At 46.4% G+C, this 20,390-nt stretch overlaps 1 protein-coding gene across 2 annotated transcripts; it reads left to right on the forward strand.

Moving 5' to 3' along the window:
• The first annotated feature begins 866 nt into the window (after positions 1-866).
• On the forward strand, positions 867-18,534 carry trim37 (tripartite motif containing 37). 2 transcript variants are annotated; one of them, XM_046410326.1, is made up of 25 exons: positions 867-1,145; positions 2,173-2,252; positions 2,574-2,675; positions 3,230-3,270; positions 3,620-3,736; positions 4,219-4,306; positions 4,586-4,708; positions 4,934-5,057; positions 5,714-5,781; positions 6,193-6,317; positions 6,647-6,697; positions 7,136-7,217; positions 7,378-7,454; positions 8,096-8,275; positions 8,431-8,545; positions 8,815-9,006; positions 9,530-9,663; positions 9,821-9,903; positions 11,520-11,753; positions 12,013-12,321; positions 13,294-13,443; positions 14,516-14,696; positions 14,846-14,937; positions 15,710-15,820; positions 16,693-18,534. In XM_046410326.1, exons 2-25 carry the CDS (start codon positions 2,232-2,234, stop codon positions 16,737-16,739), a joined length of 2,847 nt encoding a protein of 948 aa, XP_046266282.1. In that variant the 5' UTR covers positions 867-1,145; positions 2,173-2,231; the 3' UTR covers positions 16,740-18,534. The 2 variants fall into 2 exon arrangements, with proteins under 2 accessions (XP_046266282.1, XP_046266283.1); XM_046410327.1 differs by lacking the exon at positions 867-1,145 and adding an exon at positions 1,162-1,521.
• Positions 18,535-20,390: the final 1,856 nt, after the last annotated feature.

Genomic DNA, 20,390 nt, shown 5'->3' on the forward strand with positions numbered 1-20,390 from the left:
ATAAATTCTCAACTCCTGACATTTCATGAATGGGGACAGCAAAAGCTTCTCTGCCTGCAGCTTTCACTTACAAAGCAGCTCAGAAATAAACAAGCATATATTCTAAGTGTTGGGGTGTGAAAATAAACAAATAAATGATTAAAATATAAATGCTTAAGTAGATGACTTGTATTTGTATTTGTGATAAATTCTTAAAATTCTTAGTAATCTGCACTGAAAAGAAGATCAAGATGAAAAAAAAATATCTGCACATGTCTTCATTGTTCCCAAACTTGATTCTACAGGGACAAGCTTACAACTCCTGTAGAGCAGGAAGACTGAACTGTGCTGTGCTTACTGGAGGAGGAGGAGGAGGAGAAGGAGGAGGAGGAGGAGGAGGAGGAGGAGGAGGAGGAGGAGGAGGAGGAGCAGGAGGAGGCTTGTGAACCTCAGTGAACTGTGGCCTGGCAAAGCCATCACTGAACTCCTTTCGTGTGTATTAGTTACACATCTGCCCTTTTGATGGAAGAAGCAGGCTGACTTTATAGTGCTGTCTTGGACGACGTTATGATCTTAGGCGCTTTAACAAATAGCCAGCCAGTCATAAATGTAACCGAGCAGCAAATCTTCAGATTTAAGAAGCTTGAAGAAGAGACACTTTGTTTGCCATTTTTTGTAGTCAAGTACAATACACAGCTCATTGACATTTTTTTTGTTTATTTATTTACTTACTTACCTGTTTATTTATGTATGCAAGTACAGTAGGCTGACTGGGCCAGCATCGGCCTGAATCTGCTTTGTGATTCCATGACCAGTCAGTAGGGGGCAATAATAGCCATTGAGCTATCTGACAAACGCAAAACAATTAAAAACGAGAGAAGAAGAAAATGAGCCATTTGATTGGCGATTGCTAGGGGACAGACAGCTTCGGGAGCAGGCGCTACCGCTACATCTTCAATTTAGGGCAAAAAAAGCCGTTTTCATCCGTTGTGAGCGTAGTGTAACTTTTACCTTAATACCGCTACAGCTGGACGTATTTTGACCTTTGATGTTAGCTAAACCAGCGGAGACAACGCCTGGCCTGTGCTCGGATAGATAATGTAGTTTAGCGTTTTTCCAGTCGTTTGTTTATCAGGTGGGACAGACGAAGCCGAGTCTGTGGGAAGGTAAAGGAGGCAGCCTGCTAATGCAAGCTAGCTGGCCGCACAGTCATATATACGTGGTTCTTGTTTTCTGGTTGCCTCTGGTTGAGCTCGCTAATTAATTTCAGTAGGCACAGCTTCACCACCACCAGCAGCAGCCCTCGTCTGGACTGCACAAATTAGCTGTCAGTGTGTCTGCTGATGCTCGGCCTTTCATGTTGGCTGGCAGTGAGGCACCGACCGCAAGCCGCAAGCTAACCGTGATGGCACCTTTTGGCAGGAAAAACTGTATTTTGTAACCGCGTCTGTGCTTCTCTTCAGGGACCATACAAACGTTTTAGCCTTTTCTACAGGATGTCAGTACTCCAGACCACATTTCTAAGCGTGCTGCAGTGTTTAGGTATTAACAGCAACTTTATTTGTACAGCACTTTTCGAGGCAGACTATCAAAATGCTTAACAGAAAAGAGCTTTCTTTTAGAAGAAGAAAGCAGTCAGAGCATAAAATAATGTGGAACATACCCCACAGCACACAATCATCAAAATAGTCTAAACTTATAGTTAAAAGTACATAAACCATTGATTGATAGAAGAAATTTTTTAGAAGTGATGTAAAAAAAATGCTGCAGTTTTGCTTTTTTCTCTTACATCTCCTACATCTTCTCTTTCTCTCACTTATTTTGCATGTGACATAAACTTTTAGAAAGTTTGTAATGAATAACAGTGAAATGTGTGTGTTCTTTCATTGTCTTTAATGTTTTTGATACAACAAAGGGGTCAAACTGTTACCAAATTAGTTTTAAGTCCCTCGAAGGAGACGCGGAAACCATTATGGCTTCCTGCAACTTGGAAAATGACATGCAAAAGTTAACAGCAGTAAGATTAATTTTTTAACAGTTAGCAGTAACAGAAAACGTGCAGCGCAGGCTGTAAGCAGACGCTCGCTCGGTGGCACCTTTGTGTCGTTTTGGTTTGAAAGGAAGCAATGATCGAGACAAAACGGAAAACTGAGGTTTTTAAGTCAATTGCTTCAAAATTGTTTTTCCTTTTAGGCCACTGGCTGCGACTTCCTTTGATTTGTTCCTGAGGTAAAGAACTCAAGCTGGCTGAAATGGATGAACAAAGTGTTGAGGTATGCGTCACACACGTCAGTCTGTGCAGTTAGAAATGTTTCATCATTTACTCTGCTGATGTCTAACTAAATGAGCAGGTTTGTAATATTGAACCACTTCAGTTTCAGCCCATTATGTGTGTGGGTGACAGGAAGGTTTGACTGAAAATGGTACCAAGACGACATACTTGATATTTTACAATAAACCTGCTAACGTTTGTGAGATACATGAGCTTCTGTTTGTGTTGAAACTGTCTGAGTGATGCTGACTCAACTCTGCGGTGATTCCTGCGCTTGTAGTGTCAAACTGAGCCGAGTCATCTCTCTCGTGTCCCTGTGCAGAGCATCGCCGAGGTGTTTCGCTGCTTCATCTGCATGGAAAAACTGAGGGATGCTCGTCTCTGCCCACACTGCTCCAAACTCTGCTGCTTTAGCTGCATACGAGTAAGTCTGTTTCCACCAGGTAGGCACCACAAAATGTTCTCCTCGCTGTGCCGCTCTGTTCTATTCTGCTGGCAGAAGATTGGACAAAAAAATTGGTTGGTTAATTATGCACACATTTTGTAGCCTGTAAATCTCTAAATCAGTTCTGGAAGAACAGATTAATTTTGGAGGGTTAAAGAAAAGGTGCTCAGAGTTTGAGTTTATATGGCAGGAGGACAGTGTAAGTGCTGCCGCCACGTTCATGGTAATGTAAAGACATGCAACTCAGAGCAACTGCGTGACTCACTGCTATGTTTTAATAGCTGTTACTATCGTGTGTGTAATAGTTTTTAGACAGCAGTGGAGCTTTTTGACTCAGAGGAATACGATACATCAGGATTTGCTGGCACATATGCTTTTTGGGATCAGTTTGTTGTTTGTTTATGTGGCGATCTTGTCAGAGGATTTATTGATAGCAGTACAAATGTGTAGTATTGACACCTGTGTACTGAATTGAGTCGTGTACATCTGGTTTGCATGCGATTATCATTAACCCGGAATCTCTTGTTTGACAGCGGTGGCTGACAGAGCAGAGAGCTCAGTGTCCGCACTGTCGGTAAGCACCTGTAACACACACCTCCAGCCCTCCAGAGTGTACAACTTCAGAGAAAACATGACACGCCTGAAGTATTCTTTGTAGCACATAAGACATCACATGTCCCATCACATCCACATCCACACATCTGTTAAGATTCAGTACCTTATTGCCACTTCAGCGTGTTTAGGATTTGTTTATTCCAACATCCTGTGGACGAGGATGACACCTGCACCACTGATGTAAAGCAGTGAAAGAGACCAACAAGCCTCTGCATAAGTTTCACTTCAAGCAGGATGCCTGTGTTTAACATGGGTTATGTTTCTGTGTGTGTGTGTGTGTGTGTGTGTGTGTGTGTGTGAACTCACAGGGCTCCACTCCAGCTGAGGGAGCTGGTCAACTGTCGCTGGGCGGAGGAGGTCACCCAGCAGCTGGACACCCTGCAGCTCTGCAGCCTCACCAAGCACGAGGACAACGACAAGGACAAGTGAGCACCTCCTGCTGCTCCTCCACTCCCGTCTTTTTCTCCAGCCGTGTGTTAATGGATGGGGGGGGGGGGTCATGTGATATTAAGATTGGATTTCAGCCTCTGCTTTAATCAATAACACTTAAATCTAAATGACATTTCAAACTCACTGGATGTGAATTTGTAAAGCAAAGTGAAAGATGCAAAACTTAATGAACATGAAACATTTTGTGTGATTTTTGGAGACAGAAATTCTGAAAAATGAAAATGTTTTATCCCCTGTGGTCAGGAATGGCTTGAGGGACATGTTGAAGAGTTCAGGGCGTTGACCTGGCGTCCACACTCCTCAGATCTCGGTCTGACCGAGCATCTGTGGGATGTGCTGGGTCAAGTCGAAGTAAAACATGACGCTCAGACGCTCTGAGTGATGACGAGTGTAAAGAAGTTTCCAGAAAAGCTCTTTTCCTGTTTGTATGACCTGTCACTGGATTGTTCCTTTGCAGGTGTGAGAACCACCATGAGAAGCTGAGTGTGTTCTGTTGGACCTGTAAGAAATGCATCTGTCACCAGTGTGCTCTGTGGGGAGGCATGGTAACGTTTCAGACACTCGCAATAATCACTTACAGTCACTCATTTAGGGCTGCAACTGATGACTTTCAGTCCTTATGAATTCAGTGAATATTGTTCAGTTTTCAGGTCATGAATAGTTTGATTTTTAAATGTCAGAAGGTGGAGACCTTCTAATGCGTAAGGGGATGTTTTATCATATCTTGTTTTGTCAGACCAGCAGTCCCTCAAATGATTACATTTATATGACACACATAAGAGAGACTGGAACCACAGAGTGATGAGTATTTTCCTTGTGTCTAGCACGGTGGCCACACCTTCAAGCCTCTGGTGGAGATCTACGAGCAGCACGTGACCAAAGTGAAGGAGGAGGTCGCCAAGCTCCGCCGCCGTCTCATGGAGCTTATCAGTCTGGTGCAGGAAGTGGTGAGGAACAAGAAAAAGAAAAGTCTAAAAGACCACGACTTTAAATGGGCACATTCACTCTTCTCAGAGGGTGAAACATTTCTGTTTTGGACACAGTATTGCTGATGTCCACTAGATGGCACAAACTTGTTTGTATTTCAGCTGAGAAGTGACGTCTGATGGATGGAGCTCAAGGGTTGAAATGGTATTTATATGTGTGTGTGTGTGTGTGTTGTCATTGGTCAGGAGAGGAACGTGGAGGCTGTCAGAGGGGCAAAGGACGAGAGGGTCCGAGAGATCCGAAACGCTGTGGAGATGATGATCGCTCGTCTGGATAACCAGCTGAAGAACAAACTCATCACCCTCATGGGTAAGACCCCCGAACGCATCGCTGCCCCACACAGCTCAGGTTATTCTGGGTTTAGAAAACACTCCTAAAGGCTGCAGAGTAAAGGTTTCATTTAGCCATCATTTTTTGACAGGCTTTTTATGTGGTATTTCCCAGTAGTTTACCCAGTCTTAAACCAAATAAATGATGAAATGCTGATTAATGAAGTCTTTAAAGGCAAAATGTGTCTTAAAATTTATCACAGGTGCTTGTAGCTGTTTTTGTAAATGTCCTGTCATGTCTAAATAAAGCCAAAAGGGACATAACCTAAAAGTCACCTACGTTTGAATAACAAAAACCCATCCCTTTAACGGCGTGATGAAGCCAGCGGTGTTACGTAATCCATGTCCAGAGAGGCCTCGTGTTAATGCACCTGAACTGGCACTACAACGTGTCTAAAGGTTGAGACCTTAAACCTAACAATATGCAGACCCCCCCCCCCCCCCCCCGCTGAAAGAGGCACCTTTTATAGCTGCAGTTAATATACGTATGAAATATTAATCTGCACTGAGTGGGTGGATGCTCTCAGCGCCCACATACACAACCTGCACAGCCAACCACTCGCCCTGAGCAGCCTCCATCAGGGCTGACATTCAGCGCAAGTACACTGAAAATAGAAATGCGTTCCTCCCCACCAGGCCAGAAGACGTCCTTGACCCAGGAGACGGAGCTGCTGGAGTCTCTCCTGCAGGAAGTGGAGCATCAGGTTGGTTCAAAGCCTCCATTCATTCAGGCTGCGCTGCGTGTTGCTGTTTTGTTGATGGTGTGAGACTGTGGCAGTTAATTCAACAGCTGCGGTGGATTTTAAGGCCGTAGTGCGTTGAGCTGTGGCGTTTTATTGAAGTAAATTAGTATTTGGGTTTTAAGTCCATGAAAAATAAGGACATTTCATAGCTTAGTATTAATATGTAGAAATGCACATTACAGAGAATTTGTCTCATTCCCACCAAACCAAACAAATGGATGAGAGACACACGGCCTCCTGACAGAAACTCTGATATGAATTAAACTTTCCTTCGCTCAGACCAAATCAGTACTGTTTGAACAAAAACTGTTTTAGCTGCATGTTGGAGGTCTCAGCGTGCTGATTTTTTTTCTGTTGGTGTGTGTTGAACAGCTTCACTCGTGCAGCAAGAGTGAACTGATCTCCAAGAGCCCAGAGATCCTGCTCATGTTCCAGCAGGTCCATCGGAAACCCATGCAGTCCTTCGTCACCACGCCGGTCCCTCCGGACTTCACCAGGTGATCTGCTCTGCTGCAGGAGAAGTCAAATTAAGGCTGTAACATGCCAAGAAAAATCATTTTATCCCAAGCCTAAAGACATTTAACCACAGGAAGAGTACGTTTGGCGTTTCGTCGCTCAATAAATGAACAACAGAACTGTAGCAATTAGTTATTAAGTGATTAGTTGATTGAAAGAAAATGAGGTGAAGATCAGTGTTGTCACAAGATGAATCTGAATCCCATAAACAGAAGTCTCATTTCTGCACCCCATTCTTTAATGTTTAAGTGTGTGTGTGTGTGTCTTCGGCTGACTGACATCGTAATCGACCTCCTCTGTGTGCTTCCAGTGAACTGGTTCCTGCCTACGACTCCAGCACTTTTGTTCTGGTCAACTTCAGGTAAAACCCCCGTTTTTTGATTGCGTTTAGCTGAGAACGACTCCAGATTTTAGCAGAATCGCTGATGTAATACGAACGCTGAATTTCATACAGGGGCTCAGCGGCTGTTGTTACCGATAACTCACGTTCGTTTGCTTTGGCACAGAATGACTGGAAGGAAAGTCTGTGGGGTTTGGGTGGTTGACAAAGAGGATGAGGAGCAGTCAAGATGCTTTGAAGCAAGTCCACCCAATGCTGAATGTATTTCAAGAGCATTTTCTCCTTGAAAGTTGATTCAAGCCCTGAGGGCCCAGCAGGTCCCCAAACGGCCAATCACGTCTGATTGTTGAAAATAACCAACCGCTTCAAATGGAGATAACAGGAGCTTAATGTAATGAATTGTTAAGTTGTGTCCATAAGGTTTGACAGGAGTGTGTTTTGATGTGTGTGTTGTTGTAGCACCCTGAGGCAGCGGGCTGACCCGGTCTACAGCCCTCCCCTGCAGATATCTGGGCTCTGCTGGAGACTCAAAGTCTACCCGGTGAGTTTGTCTTCTCTGTTCAGAATACGTTATGGTGCACTGCCTTCCTGTTCTGCTCGCAGTTCGTCTCTGCTGTCCTTGATAACAAGGGGCTTTACTGTGTCAGTTTGTAAAGCGGGACACGTGTGTCCGAGTTGGTGACTGTAACGTGTCTCCTCAGGACGGAAACGGTGTGGTCCGTGGAAACTACCTGTCCGTCTTCCTGGAACTGTCTGCTGGACTCCCTGAAACGTCAAAGTATGAACGATTTCTTCATGAATCTTATTGCATTTTTATTTGCAAAGTTTTTATAATGAAGGTTAAAGTCGGGCTTAATTTGTCAGATCTTTTTTGGCCAACGGTGTGTATGAAATCTCTGCACTATTACAAACACACCTTTTGTTATTAGCATGAACTCACATGACTGTGGGTTGTTTTGAATCAGTTCCGCATTCCTGCTGCCACGAGTGCATTAATCCACAGCTTACGAGAGACCTCAGCGAACGCTCCGTTCATCCTGTGTCGCTAAATGATTGGCCGTTTCAGGTTATCATTTAGCATTTTTTTTATGAAAATATGCACCTGCTGATGAAAGGTACTGACAACAGTATAGATGTCAAGTTTTGAGAAAACATGTTGTTGGTTTTGGTCTTTTTAAGGGATTTGTTGACCTTGAAACAATAAAAAAAGACAGAAAATTGGCAGAATTATCAGGTCTGGAATATGTTTTGTAATCTGCATGAAAAGATGTTTCAGCTGCATTCAGAGACAGGAGGTCAGAGTTTTCTGTGCTTTAGCTGAACTGTGTTTTTCCAACAATATGGAATATCACTGAGCCGCTCGCCTCGCCGCTCGCCACGTATCCTCCCCCTGCAGTAACGTGCTGTGACTCTGTGTAGGTACGAGTACCGTGTGGAGATGGTCCATCAGGCCTCCAGCGATCCAACCAAGAACATCATCCGGGAGTTTGCCTCTGACTTTGAGGTTGGCGAATGCTGGGGCTACAACCGCTTCTTCAGACTGGACCTGCTGGCCAGCGAGGGCTACCTGAACATGCAGACGGACACACTGGTCCTCCGGTGGGCTCACACACACACACACACACACACACACACACACACACACACACACACACACACACACACTCACACACACTTGCACTGCTCCGGAAACACAAGCAGCAGAGGCAGCTCTGTTGTCGCTGAGTGTCACTGTGTTCACATGTCCTGCACAGGTACCAGGTGCGCTCGCCCACCTTCTTCCAGAAGTGCAGAGATCAGTACTGGTACATCAGCCAGCTGGAGTCGGCCCAGAGCGGCTACATCCAGCAGATCAACAACCTGAAAGAGGTGCTGTGTCAGTGTGTGTGTGTGTGTGTGTCAGTGTGTGTGTGTGTGTGTGTTTTGAGAAAGCGGGCAGAAACCAGCCTGTGACGAGCCTTTTCCTGTGACGTTTGCACCTTGTTGAAAAGTTTATCAGCTGCTGAAAAGCCACTTGGCTGTAATGGAAAATATTACTGAAAATGTCTTTTTATTTTGCCTACATAAGAACTAAAGTAGCATTAAAAACTACCGTCTGGCTGTGACGTCTCTGAGCTGATTGATGCTTCTGCCCTCAGAGGTTGGCCATCGAGCTGTTTCGCCGTCAGACGTCGCGCAGCTCTTCGCCGCCCGACCTGAGGCTCGCCGCAGGCACCACAGCCTCTGAAAGAGACCCGCGCTCGGTGAAGAGCGACGACGACATCCAGACCACTTTGAGCAACACTAAGAAAAGCGAAGAAGAAGAGAGGACCCAGCATGATGACTCTAATGTGAGGGTGCATTACGCCGCGTCACACGTCTTGCTTCTCACTCTCATTGTGGTTGGAGAGGAATGTTTTCTTGGTCTTTTCTTGATCTCTTGATCTCTGATCATCTTGAGTGAACCTCTGCAGTTTTATTTCTTTGGTGTCTCATTTCTGTACTGTCGGTCAGAGAGCTGAAACTGCTGGCTGCTGTGTGTTTGTGCATGTTGTTCTGTGGGACCAAAGTAGTTTGATTGAGCTGAAGTTCGGTTTGTGCTGACCCGGACTTCCTGTCACGGTTAACTTTTGGAACGTTTGAATAGCGAGCAGGCAATAGTAAGGAATGAGAGCGTTTGGAGGGAGGAGAAATGAAGCTGCACTGGGTTGAACCTCTGACCGCACACACCTGGTCTGTTTCCCCTCCCAGCTGGGACGTAGTTTGCTGTTGCACAGGTTCTTAGTCTGGGTGAAGCTGCTCTTGAAGGAACGGGGGTCTCAGTACCGCAGAACCACGAGCCTGCTGTGATCCTGCTGTCACTGTGTTGTTCAGGAGCTGTCGGACGGCGACCTGGAGGCGGACTGTCTGACAGAAGAGGAGGTGAACCCGTTAGACGGCAGCAGCACCTCGGGGAGCTCCACAGCCACCAGCAACACCGAGGAGAACGACATCGACGAGGAGACCATGTGGGCACAGTTTCTCTAGTTCCCTTAAGTTAACATAAAACTCAAATGCACTTTGGCACCACTCATTTTATACAAGCCATAAGAACACAACGGCCTCAGTTTCTGTGGTGTTCCTGAATACGTGACTGTTTGTTTGTGTTTGTGTGCACCTGCTCAGGTCAGGAGAGAACGACGTAGACTTCATCGGGAACCTGGAGACTGAGGAGGGAGAGCTTCCTGATGACTTGGCTGGAGCCACAGGTATTAATTGTGCATGAATATAAAGTTATTGTTCATAATTCATCGTACATGTAAATTCCCACAGCTGACAGCTTTTGTCTCTGTGGCGTGGGAGCAGGTTTCATTGTTTAGCTCCGTTTGTTGGCAGATTCTGCTCTGGAATGAGATTTCGGTGAAAGCTTAGCATTCCATCCATGTCACCGTCTTTACATTCCCACGGCGCACCTGTGGCACTGCTGCGGTTCATGCAGACAGCAGACAAAACACCTGGCGTGCAAATGATGCGACTGTGAGATAAAATACTGAGGAAGTGCTGTGCACCTGGTCAGGCATCTCACCTGTTGCTCTTGTTACGGCAGTTTAGCTGCTCTGTTTGAACGATGTTGGACTGAAGAAATGAGCACGTGAGCTAAAATTCAGCAGCGGTACAAACCGTGACAGCTATGAGTTGGATTTTACTGCACTTCAGTGGTTACTCGTGTTGTCTTTGTCTTTTATGGCCGAAAGCGGCTGCAGCTTCTTCTGCGTCTGGCTGCGTCACACGGGTGTACGATGTCACCTCATGTCGACCGCAAACTCAGCCAGTCGGTGGCAAAGTCTTTATGGCCAAAGGCGGCCAGTCTTTATGTTCGGGAAGCCGTAACGGTCGAATATTTAACGTCCCATCTCAAACGAAGGCCCTGCTCTGTCTCCAGTTAAGGTAAATAAAATTTCTTGTGTTGTTTGACAGCTGCACAGGCAGAACGTTGGTGATGCACTGGTGGGCCTCAAAGCAGCTCCTTCAGTGTGTTGGACTGTGTTGGTGTTGAAAGGCATGAAGAGGATGAGTCATTGTTGGTGCTCTGTACCCCTCGCAGCGTGCTGATATAGAAACACTTGGTGTCATGTGTGGGGTGTGTGTGTGTGTGTTTTGTTAGATGTGAGATTTGAGCTCAGTTTAGTCTTGTAAAGTTAGACAAAATGTTCTAATGCAGGCTTTAATACAGAACTTGTGTCTGGAAAACAAACACAGCCAAATCCAAAAAATGTATTCTGTTGGGTATAAACTTTTTTTATACCCAGTAATATTGATTATGAATTATCAGCAATATTATTGTTGAGCTGAAATAATCTCTTAAACTTTGAATTTCCCATTATGACCAAGAATTATTATCTAAAGATGACACAATATAACAAAAACCTTAAATCTTGTCTGTATATTCAGTGTTGCACTCATCATTTGAAATCCTTTGTCTGACTGCATGTCTCTGCGTCGTGTGCTTCACCATTAAAAAGCAACAGCATATGTGAGTTTCCACTTCGTCGATGGGTTGTAGACACGTGACACGGATGCTGGCTGGACTGACAGTAAATCCACAGTCTGCACAGCAGCAGCTACCTAACAAAAAATAACTAAGAACATTAAACAAAAAAACTCTGCTGGAGAAAATGAAGCAATTAACACTGAACATTAAACAATGATGTACTAAATGAACTGTCACAGTATTCATCAGTCGTCTCCATTATTTTAAGACAGACTTTATTTCCTTTTCCATAACTTATTACGTCTGTAAAGACCATAACCCTGGCTGCTCTGAAGAAAGGTGCAGACGTTGGCGTTAATCCCACGTGAACCCCGTGTTGTGCCTGACCTGCAGGTGGATCCGGCTGCGGCGTGCGCTCCTTACATCGCGGTTCTGCTGCTGCTCGTGGTGTCAGCGGGGGCGGAGCTGCTGCTGCTGCTGCTGGTGCTGCTGGTCCCAGCAACAGCAGCCTCCTGGAGATCGACCCGGTCATCCTGATCCAGCTGCTGGATCTGAAGGAGCGCAGCAGCGTGGAGTCTCTGTGGGGTCTGCAGCCTCGGCCTCCCGTGTCTCTCCTGCACAGCCAAGGTCTGTTAACACACTCGCACTGAGAATCAACGCTCAAACGCTTTGGGTGATCACAGTCCCACAGCAGCTGAAGTTGACAGAAGTTTATCTTTTAAAAGGACGTGTTGACATTTGATGTACTCAGAGCTAAATTTAAAAACCACACGTCTTTGATTGACTCGAGTGTGTAGTGAATGGACGAGAGTTTTGTTTCTCCAAAGGACTGATTTCCTCCAGTTTCACTCCTCCGCTTCTCGTTCCTGCCTCTTGTCCCTTCCAGCTCATCCTCACTCCAGGAAGGAACGAGAGCGGCGGCCTCAGGTGGTGCGGCGATCAGCTCCAGACACGGGGGTCCTGATCCGCCTCAAGGCCCAGATGGCTGAGGTCCGCAGCAAGATGTCTGATGTGAAGAGTCAAGTGATGGAGGCGCGAGGGTCTGGAGAGCCCAGGCCTGGCCCCTCAGGGGGCTTCGGTGTGGAGGAGGTGCCCCCTCACCATGCTGATTCAGAGCTGTCAGCTTGTCGTAAGCCTGGCGAGCTGGACCTGCTGGGGAGAGCAGCTGCAGCTCGGTCCAGGCCCTGCCGCCCTGGTGAGGACGGCTACAGTGCTAATGCTCAGAATGTTGAGCTGATTGTATTTATATCAGCTGCAGCGTTCCCACTCTCATTCATTCATTCGTGATCTTTCTTTGTGAGCAGATTCATTGAGTGAGTGTTTTAAGTATCAAAAGGCCCCACAAATAACAAGCTGTGCACAAGTGATATTTATTACATGCTGGTGAGCTGTGTGGCTTGTCTCTCCACCACTCGTTTTCATGTGTGACCGTTGAGATCCATCAGCCTCCATACAAACAGCTGCTAACAGAAATCTGAGGACAATCACTCGTTTCATCAGCTAATAGTAATGAAACGATGTGCTCAGTGGCAGAGTGGATGCTTTTCATTAGGTGGCTTATTTAGCAGTGACAGGAACAGTCGGAGGTTCACTGAAGGTTCATCTTCCTGTTGGACTCTGATACAACCACACCTTCAGGAATCGAAATAAATGGCTTTTTGTCAGCGGAAGCAAACAGGAAACCCTGTGAAAGTTAGTTAAAGTAACTGATATTCTGTTCCTACATCATGAATCCTGAGTAACATTCAGCATCAGTCTTTGTTGCTGTTGTGGCTCCAGCCACTCGGACGCCATTTGCACCAGCAGAATATCAGAGAAGGCAGCTCTCAGTGCACTTCCTGTCTAATCATCACCATTGTGTCATTATCTGCTGCCACTTTGGACTGTCAATGGGCCATTTCCAGAGTAATTCCTCATAGTGCAAAAATGAACCCGTGGTGACTCTTTGGAGTCCTTCATCTGTTCTGTCGTTTGGTTTAAAGGGCTACAGATTACAGTTTTTGGTGTGGATTCACCTCAACTTATCTCAATGTGCCTGAAATACTCAGACAGGAACCCCACTGACTGTATTTAGTCTGACTGTGTTTAGACAAGACTACAGTTGATGAGCCGAGTGTGCGCCCGGAAACCAGAGTTAACCTCGTTATGTTCTTCTTTCTGTGTTCAGCCCGGAAATCCCTGTCCCCTGTGCTGGACAGCAGCGGCTCTGTGGTCATGAAGAGGAGGAGTCCAGAGGAGATGGACAAAGAGCTGAGAGGAGTCGACGCAGCCACAGAGCTGAGCCTCCATGTTAAAGAGGGGCTGGGAGGCGCAGAGGGTCAGTGCTTTCAGGGAATATAAAATGTATAAACTCCGGCTGCTTCTTAATCGCGTGCTGATTGGGTGTGGGGAGACGAGCAGAAACAAGCCGAGAATACAAACAAAGCGGCGATCAGTTTGGAAACAGACGACGATTTACTCATCAAGCAAATTAGCAGCCGCATTGCCGTTAATTTGGATTTGTGTTCACGCTGGTGTTTCTCCAGCGAGGCTCTTTAGCTGCTTCATCATCAGCTGTAGTCCCTGACTGAGTGCTGCTCAACAGGAGGGATGAGAGTGAACCAAAGGGGGGAAGTTAGTGGGCATAAAACTAAAACCATAACCTTGCAGACGCTGCGGGGGGCTGAGGAGGACCGCAGGGTCCTGATGTGTGGATTCATCACTCCGAGCAAAACCTTTCACGTTACACGGTCGGTTTGTAAAATAATAATATTAATTAGAGCAGCTTTAGAGCACAGTTGACTGTACATCAGCCGTGACTGTGGTGGAAATGCTGCTCAGTGCTTCACTTATTCATCTACTTGATGTATCTCGGAGTGTCTCCCTGGTGGAGTTGAAAATGCTCTGTTCCAAACAATCCCTGCTCTCCACGCTCTCTGCTTTGCTGTTCCAGCGCCACTCAGAATAGCTCCTGAAGCTCTAGTGGCCGATCGGCGATGAAACGGTCGAGTGCTCGTCCTCCTCCTCCTCCTCACTAAAATTTGTTTTAGTATGTCAAATATTTCAAACAGTGTTTATAACCCAAGTTCCAGACGCCGACTGAACCAAAGCACAAACAGACTGCTGAGTTTTTACTGCCTGTTCTGGTTCCTTCTGACAGTTCAGGCTCCTGCTTTGTTGTGTTGTTAGATGGAACAAACTGCCTGTGTGTCACTGATACAAGACAAAGTCCAGTTTCCTGAACAGTTCGTTTTAAACTTCACCGTCTAGATGCTGTTGTGTGAGATGGAGGAGTTTGATTTTGATAACATCTTTGATTGTAGTCTGACTGACGTCTGCCTGAATTAAGCTGAAAAACACACGAGTCATGTTTTTTCCGTCATGTGACTTTGCTCGTGTTGCCGCCGCAGGAGTGCTGAAGGCTGACGGCGCCCAGGCCTCCCTCGCGTCTCTCGCCGGCTCCTCTTCAGACCAGGCCTCCACCTCCAAGCAGCAGTACCCGGTGGAGCCGCAGCTGTACGGGGCCTCGGGCTCCAGGGACGACATCTTCTACATGACCGCCAGCAAGAGCTGTGGCAGCAGGACTCTCGGGTGCGTCCTGGAGGCTCATCTTGTAGCCGTTTAGCTGCAGCAGATGGTCGTGTTGCTCAAACTACAACAGAGGACAGTTTTTGTCTCCACCTTTTCATTCTGCCTCTCGTACAAAGAAAACAAAACAAACTCTTCCATTTCCTCTGCAGGGCAGCCATGTTGGACTGTGAATCTGAGAGCTCGGGAAACTCCCATCAGTCCTTGCTGGAGGGACCTTCTGTGCAGCCGCAGTCAAATGAAGGTCAGGTTGGGCCTCTAACTGGAGTTAATGTCTGTGATGTTTGATTTGCATGAGCAGCAATGACGACGATGAGGAAAAGTTACCTGAGGACAAACGGCGGGAAGCGACTCAGCTGGCTCGGAAACTGAATCAGCTTAAAGCTCTCTAATTAACACGGGTTATCTTGTCGATTTATTGCAGACAAAAACTAAAGTGTAAAGACTTCAGTTTACCTTTTCATGGGTGACAAAGCGAACTTCCTTCACTGGGTGCTCAGTCCAGCACGTCCGTAAAACGACCACATGTGGGTTTGTAGCTTCAGTTTTTGTTCAGATGTGACAAACAAAATCTAAAGTGTTAATCAGTGTGTGCTGAGAGGCGCACACGCCAGGCAGCCGTTTCCCCTTAAGCTAAGCTAAGCTAACTGGCTGCTGTCTGCAGTCATATATCAGGGAGTGGTATCGATCGGCCCATCTTACTGTGCGTCTGAAAGTTCTTTGGACTCGCTCAGCAGGAAGTTGTGATAGGAGTCACTTTAAACCGGCGCTCGGCTCAGCTCTTCCTGCTTCACTCACGTTTTATTTTCATTGCATTTGATATGGTTTTAATACGCCGACATTCATTTTTTCAACAACACAGAAAGTCTGCCATGTGATGACATTTGAGTCCACTGATTAACTACTGAGCGATTAGCAAAAGTTACTTTGGCTGAAAATCTGTGCTTTATTTAAATGAAAGGTTAAGAATATTTGTACAAGTCTGGTGGTCTGATCCGGTCTTTTCTTGTGTGTAGATCAGTCGCCGTGTGTCCTGGTGGCAGCAACGAGCAGTGACAGCGACACTGAGGACGAGGCCCTGCAGAGCAGCAACTCTCGCTACGACAACCAGACTCCTCCCTGCACAGGTAGGCAAGACACCAAGCTAAAACCCAAGAGCCAAATCCCACAAGGCCACTGCGGCTGTGACTCGCGTTCACACACCAACCAACCAGAGTCCCGTGTGAAATGAACGGAGTTGGCGAGATAAAATCTTGGTTTGCAGAGTTGTCTTTCCATGTGGCCCTCATCCACAGGCCACAGTGAAGTCCACACACTCCTCCTCCCATCAGAACCAGCTGACAAGAATTCACTTCAGGGTCTAGCTTGAAGTGAATGTACGAGCAGACAGCCTGAACCTCTTCTGACGTCGCAGGTCATCGCAGGTCGTCGTGTTCCTCTTTAGTTACTCGACATAAACATTTGCAGTAATTTTCTACCCCATCATCTTCGTTCTTTCTGTTTACACACTGTGCTGTGATTCACCGGGAGTCCACTGCACCACCCGAACATATCACATCATATCACAGAGACTTTGAGTCTCTCACAGTGTGGCACGCAGCTGCTATTTTAAAGCCGCAAGCATTTCGGACCAGAGCTAATGGCCGCTTCAGTCCCACCAGGACAATAAGTTGTCCTCCTCAAAGCCACCAGACCCCAACCACAAAACAGTAATTTTACCTTGCAGCTCATCACAACACACACTTTACTTTTACAATCTCTAACTCTGGGCTGGTTGAAATAAACTTTTGATTCACTCTGTCGCGCTGGTTTGCCCTCCTGTGCGTCAGCAGCCTGTGCAGCTTTGAGCGCTTAGCAAAGCAACAACAGAATTGCCAGAGAACGTTGAAAAGGAAATGAGAATGAAAGCACGTTTCCATCCGTCGCTGCGATGTGAACGTTAGGAGTTTCCAGTCAGGAGCGAACGTGGCTCAGTTTCTTCTCCTCTTCCTTCCTCCAGGAGAGCAGCTTCTGTCTGACGACACGAGTCTGCCTGCTGACAGGTGATTCCCTCCGAGTCCTCCGGACCTGCAAGCCGCCGCTTTGTCCTCACTGCTCACACAGCGAAGCAATACGAGCCAGAGACAGCGCACGTACACACACACACACACACACACACACACACACACACACGTTAGCTGCACAGATCTGTAGAGTAGAAACTGCTTGGTATGCATGAAGTCAAAGTGTGGACAAGCAGCTCGTCTGTCCTGAATATTTTCAGAGTTGGACGATGACGGCCAGATGTTCAGGTGGTCGTGTTGGTGTTTAGGAAAACAGTGAAACTTCATTCTTTTTCTTTTCACCTGTTTTAAACCTGAACTTCGATTGCAGCTCTCAGCTCTCGTGCTCTCAGCTCAGTAAACGGGACGAAAACACGACCCCTGCAGCCGTCTGCGTGCGGTGACTGAATTTCTAGAAATGTTTAGGGCGTGAAAACTTTTATTTTGCACACTTGAACTGTTTACGTTTTAGTTGGACTGCGGGGCCTTTAGTCACTTTGATTAACTTTCGGCACAAATCTTCTCGGTGCATAAATGCTTTTGTAAAACTGACAATTCTACAGCAACTACAAGACTGGATGAACTGTACATAATCTGTAGCCTGTCTAAGAGCTTAGTGTTTTATAATGGCTCGCTGGTGATGTTTAATTCAGCCTGTCTGGGTTTTTGTCTCCACCCGCGTCCCTGCACCTCCCAGCCTTGGTGCTCAGAAGACTTTATTCACTCCTCAGACCTTCAGTTTTAGTGACACTGCAGCTCGTTGTATAAAATCGGTGCTTTTTTCCCAGCCTGAGGTGAACATGTAGAGCTCAATTAGCTTTTCTGGTTACTTAAATGTCTTCTCCCTTAATAACAGCGGCAGCAGCTTCCACGGAGTCTGTCTTTATGTGACATTTGAAAAGGCTAAACGATCACAGGGATTATAAAAGCGCTGCAGCTCTGATGTCTGTGGGCTGAAACGTCGACGCATGCTGCACATCTGACTCCACAATAATGTCCAGACAGGTGTCTTTTGGCTCGGGCGTCCCTGACTGGACTGGACTGCAACGAGGACTCCTGCGACCTTGAGGTCGAGTCTCCCCCTCACACTTGTGCTCTCTCAGGGTCGAAACTCTTCTGTTGCCCCTTTGGTCACAGTTAGTGACGTCCCAAAAAAAGCCCCACACAATACAAATGAATAAACCGAACAGGCGGGTCAAGTTGAAACTGCGGTGCGTTCAAGCTTCTTTTTAATTTTAACCGAACTTGACAGCAGAGCTTTAAAAATCAATGCAATTAAGTAAGGTGTGCTTTGTGCTGCGCTCTCGGCTTGCTGCTCGCGACAAACGGTTAATGTGTGTGAAAGGCTGCTGCATGACGGCGCACATCGCCGCGAGAAAGGTGACATCACATCGTGTTGTTGTGTTAAGGCTGGCGAGGTTGAGGTGTTCGGATGTCAGTCAGTTTAACTCACCTTTCTGCACGTTGACGCTCACCGAGTCTTATTTTGAAGGCCGCTTCTTATCAAAGAAACATTATTGTACAGTCATTAGTTTATTTTGGGAATATCTTGGTGTGTACACCTGAGGAGGAGCTCGCTGTACGTGTGCCTCAAACGCATGGCTTCAATGGCTGGACTGACGGAGGATGCGTTCATGAGCAAACTGCAGCCAGTCGCTCACCGTTTATTAACCTTTTCTCTGGTTTCTGCTTGTTGTGTCAAAAGCTGCTTTTATTTTGAATGTTTCCAAAATGCACTCTGCATTATTTTATGTGTATATTTCCTTATTATGTAACAAATAAAATGTTGGAGATGATTACCTTCTCGTGTCTTCTCTCACAGCGGCGTTAACAGTCACGTCTGAATGTTAAAATGCACCGTTAAGATTTGCAGTCCGCTAATTATCACACAGCAAATGGTTTGTCTGAGTGGTGTTGCCGTACAGTTTTGGGGTATTGGTCAAACCTCGAGGCCTGTTGTCCATCTGTCCTTCCTCCTCACCTGGGGTCACCTGGCTGTGGCAGCAGGAAGTCCAGGCGTCCACTCTGGATGCTTGGTCCTCTTGGCGTGAAGGAGTTTCTGCTCCATTCACGCTCTCCCTCTGGATGTCACCGGGGACCCGTGTTTTTCTGGAGGGGGGAGGGGTCGTCACACCGACAGGCCTTCAGTGAGTGGCGGCAGCGAGGTGGGCGACTCTGTGCCGGACAGCCCGTGAGGTCACCCAGCATTTACTGTTGAGGAGGAAGCAGGTCGTCATTCTCGGCTTCTGCGCAGGTCCAACGGCGTCGGCAATTAGTCCGATAAACGATTAGAGGAGGAAGCCTCATGTTCTTTCCTTCTGTCTGGATTTCATCACCCTGTTTTTCCTCAGAGCCCAAACTCTGGGAATGGAGAGACTAAAGCCAGATTATGTGTGGGGTGAACTGATGAGTCTTTTTATAGAAAGAATGTGGAGGACTGCTCACTTTTGTAAAGCTGTTTATGTAACAGCAGACAGCTCTGTTCCGCATGAAAGCCCTGTTACAGCATCCTGTCGCTCCTCACACTGTGGCTTCTGACATCCACTCAGATACATGAAGACTGTTTGTTCAGGTTCCCCTTTTATCGCTGTGCGACTGCACACACACGAAAAAAGACTTCCTGTCGGCCCCTCCGACAGGTGCTTTTCATAACCCTGCAGGATTAATAGGTTAACCTTTGCTTTGTGTTTCGGTTTCACACAGATGGCTTTTTGTGATTCTGTAAGAAAACCCACAGCTGTGTGAAGAGATGAGCTGCATGTCAGTATCTTAGTAACTGAAGCCAGAAAAATCTCAGTTCTCCGCTGCTCAGAACTGACTAACTGCGAGGCGATTCATGGGAGTGGAGCTGCTAACAACACATTTCAAACCCGGATGGATGCTGCGTTTTGTTTGCTTTGGGTTTTTTAAGGGCTTTTGCATTTTTTGTTTATGTTTATTGATATTCATCCTTGATTTGAAAAGTGACTCTCAGACAAATTCAATCAAGTAAAAAGGACACAGAAATGTAGTGTAGTAGAAAGTATAAAGTAGCGTATGTCAAAATGTCCACCACTGGTGCTGAGCTTCAGCCAAACTATGCTGAAATAGTCCTTTAAGAATGAGTCGGTCACCTAACTCAGTGCGGGCTGCTTTAGTCACATTGAGAATTGTATTTTGATGTGCCAAAGTGTGAAAACATCTTTTCGTCCACATACATGTGATCACCATGTGCCCAGGGCTGACTACAAAGGATTCTGGGTAATTAAATGGAGTTGTAGCACCGTCAGGAGCTGAGAAGGACACAAGGACACTTCAGACAATCACAACTCTTCAGGAAAGAAAAGCCACCAGCCAAGGACTTGTATAATCTTTATATACATGATAATTAATCACCAGTTACAATACACATATTTATATACTACAGGAACACAGATAATACAGGTACTCAACATGTGTTTTACTGTTTTTTTTCTCTTTTTTTGTTCTTTAATCTAACCTGCATGTTGAAGAAGAGCCAGTCATGGGGTTTGTCTTCAAGCCAGTAGGACAAGAAGGACAGGGCTGCTGGCCTGGACCAATCGCAGCCCTCAGTGATCCCACGCTCCCTCTCATCCGCATTAGCCGCTGGCCTACATTTGAACAGCGTCCAGTATGTTTAAACTGCAGGCAGTCT

The sequence above is a fragment of the Scatophagus argus genome, chromosome 14 (assembly GCF_020382885.2).
Source record: "Scatophagus argus isolate fScaArg1 chromosome 14, fScaArg1.pri, whole genome shotgun sequence".
NCBI classification, from domain to species: domain Eukaryota; kingdom Metazoa; phylum Chordata; class Actinopteri; family Scatophagidae; genus Scatophagus; species Scatophagus argus.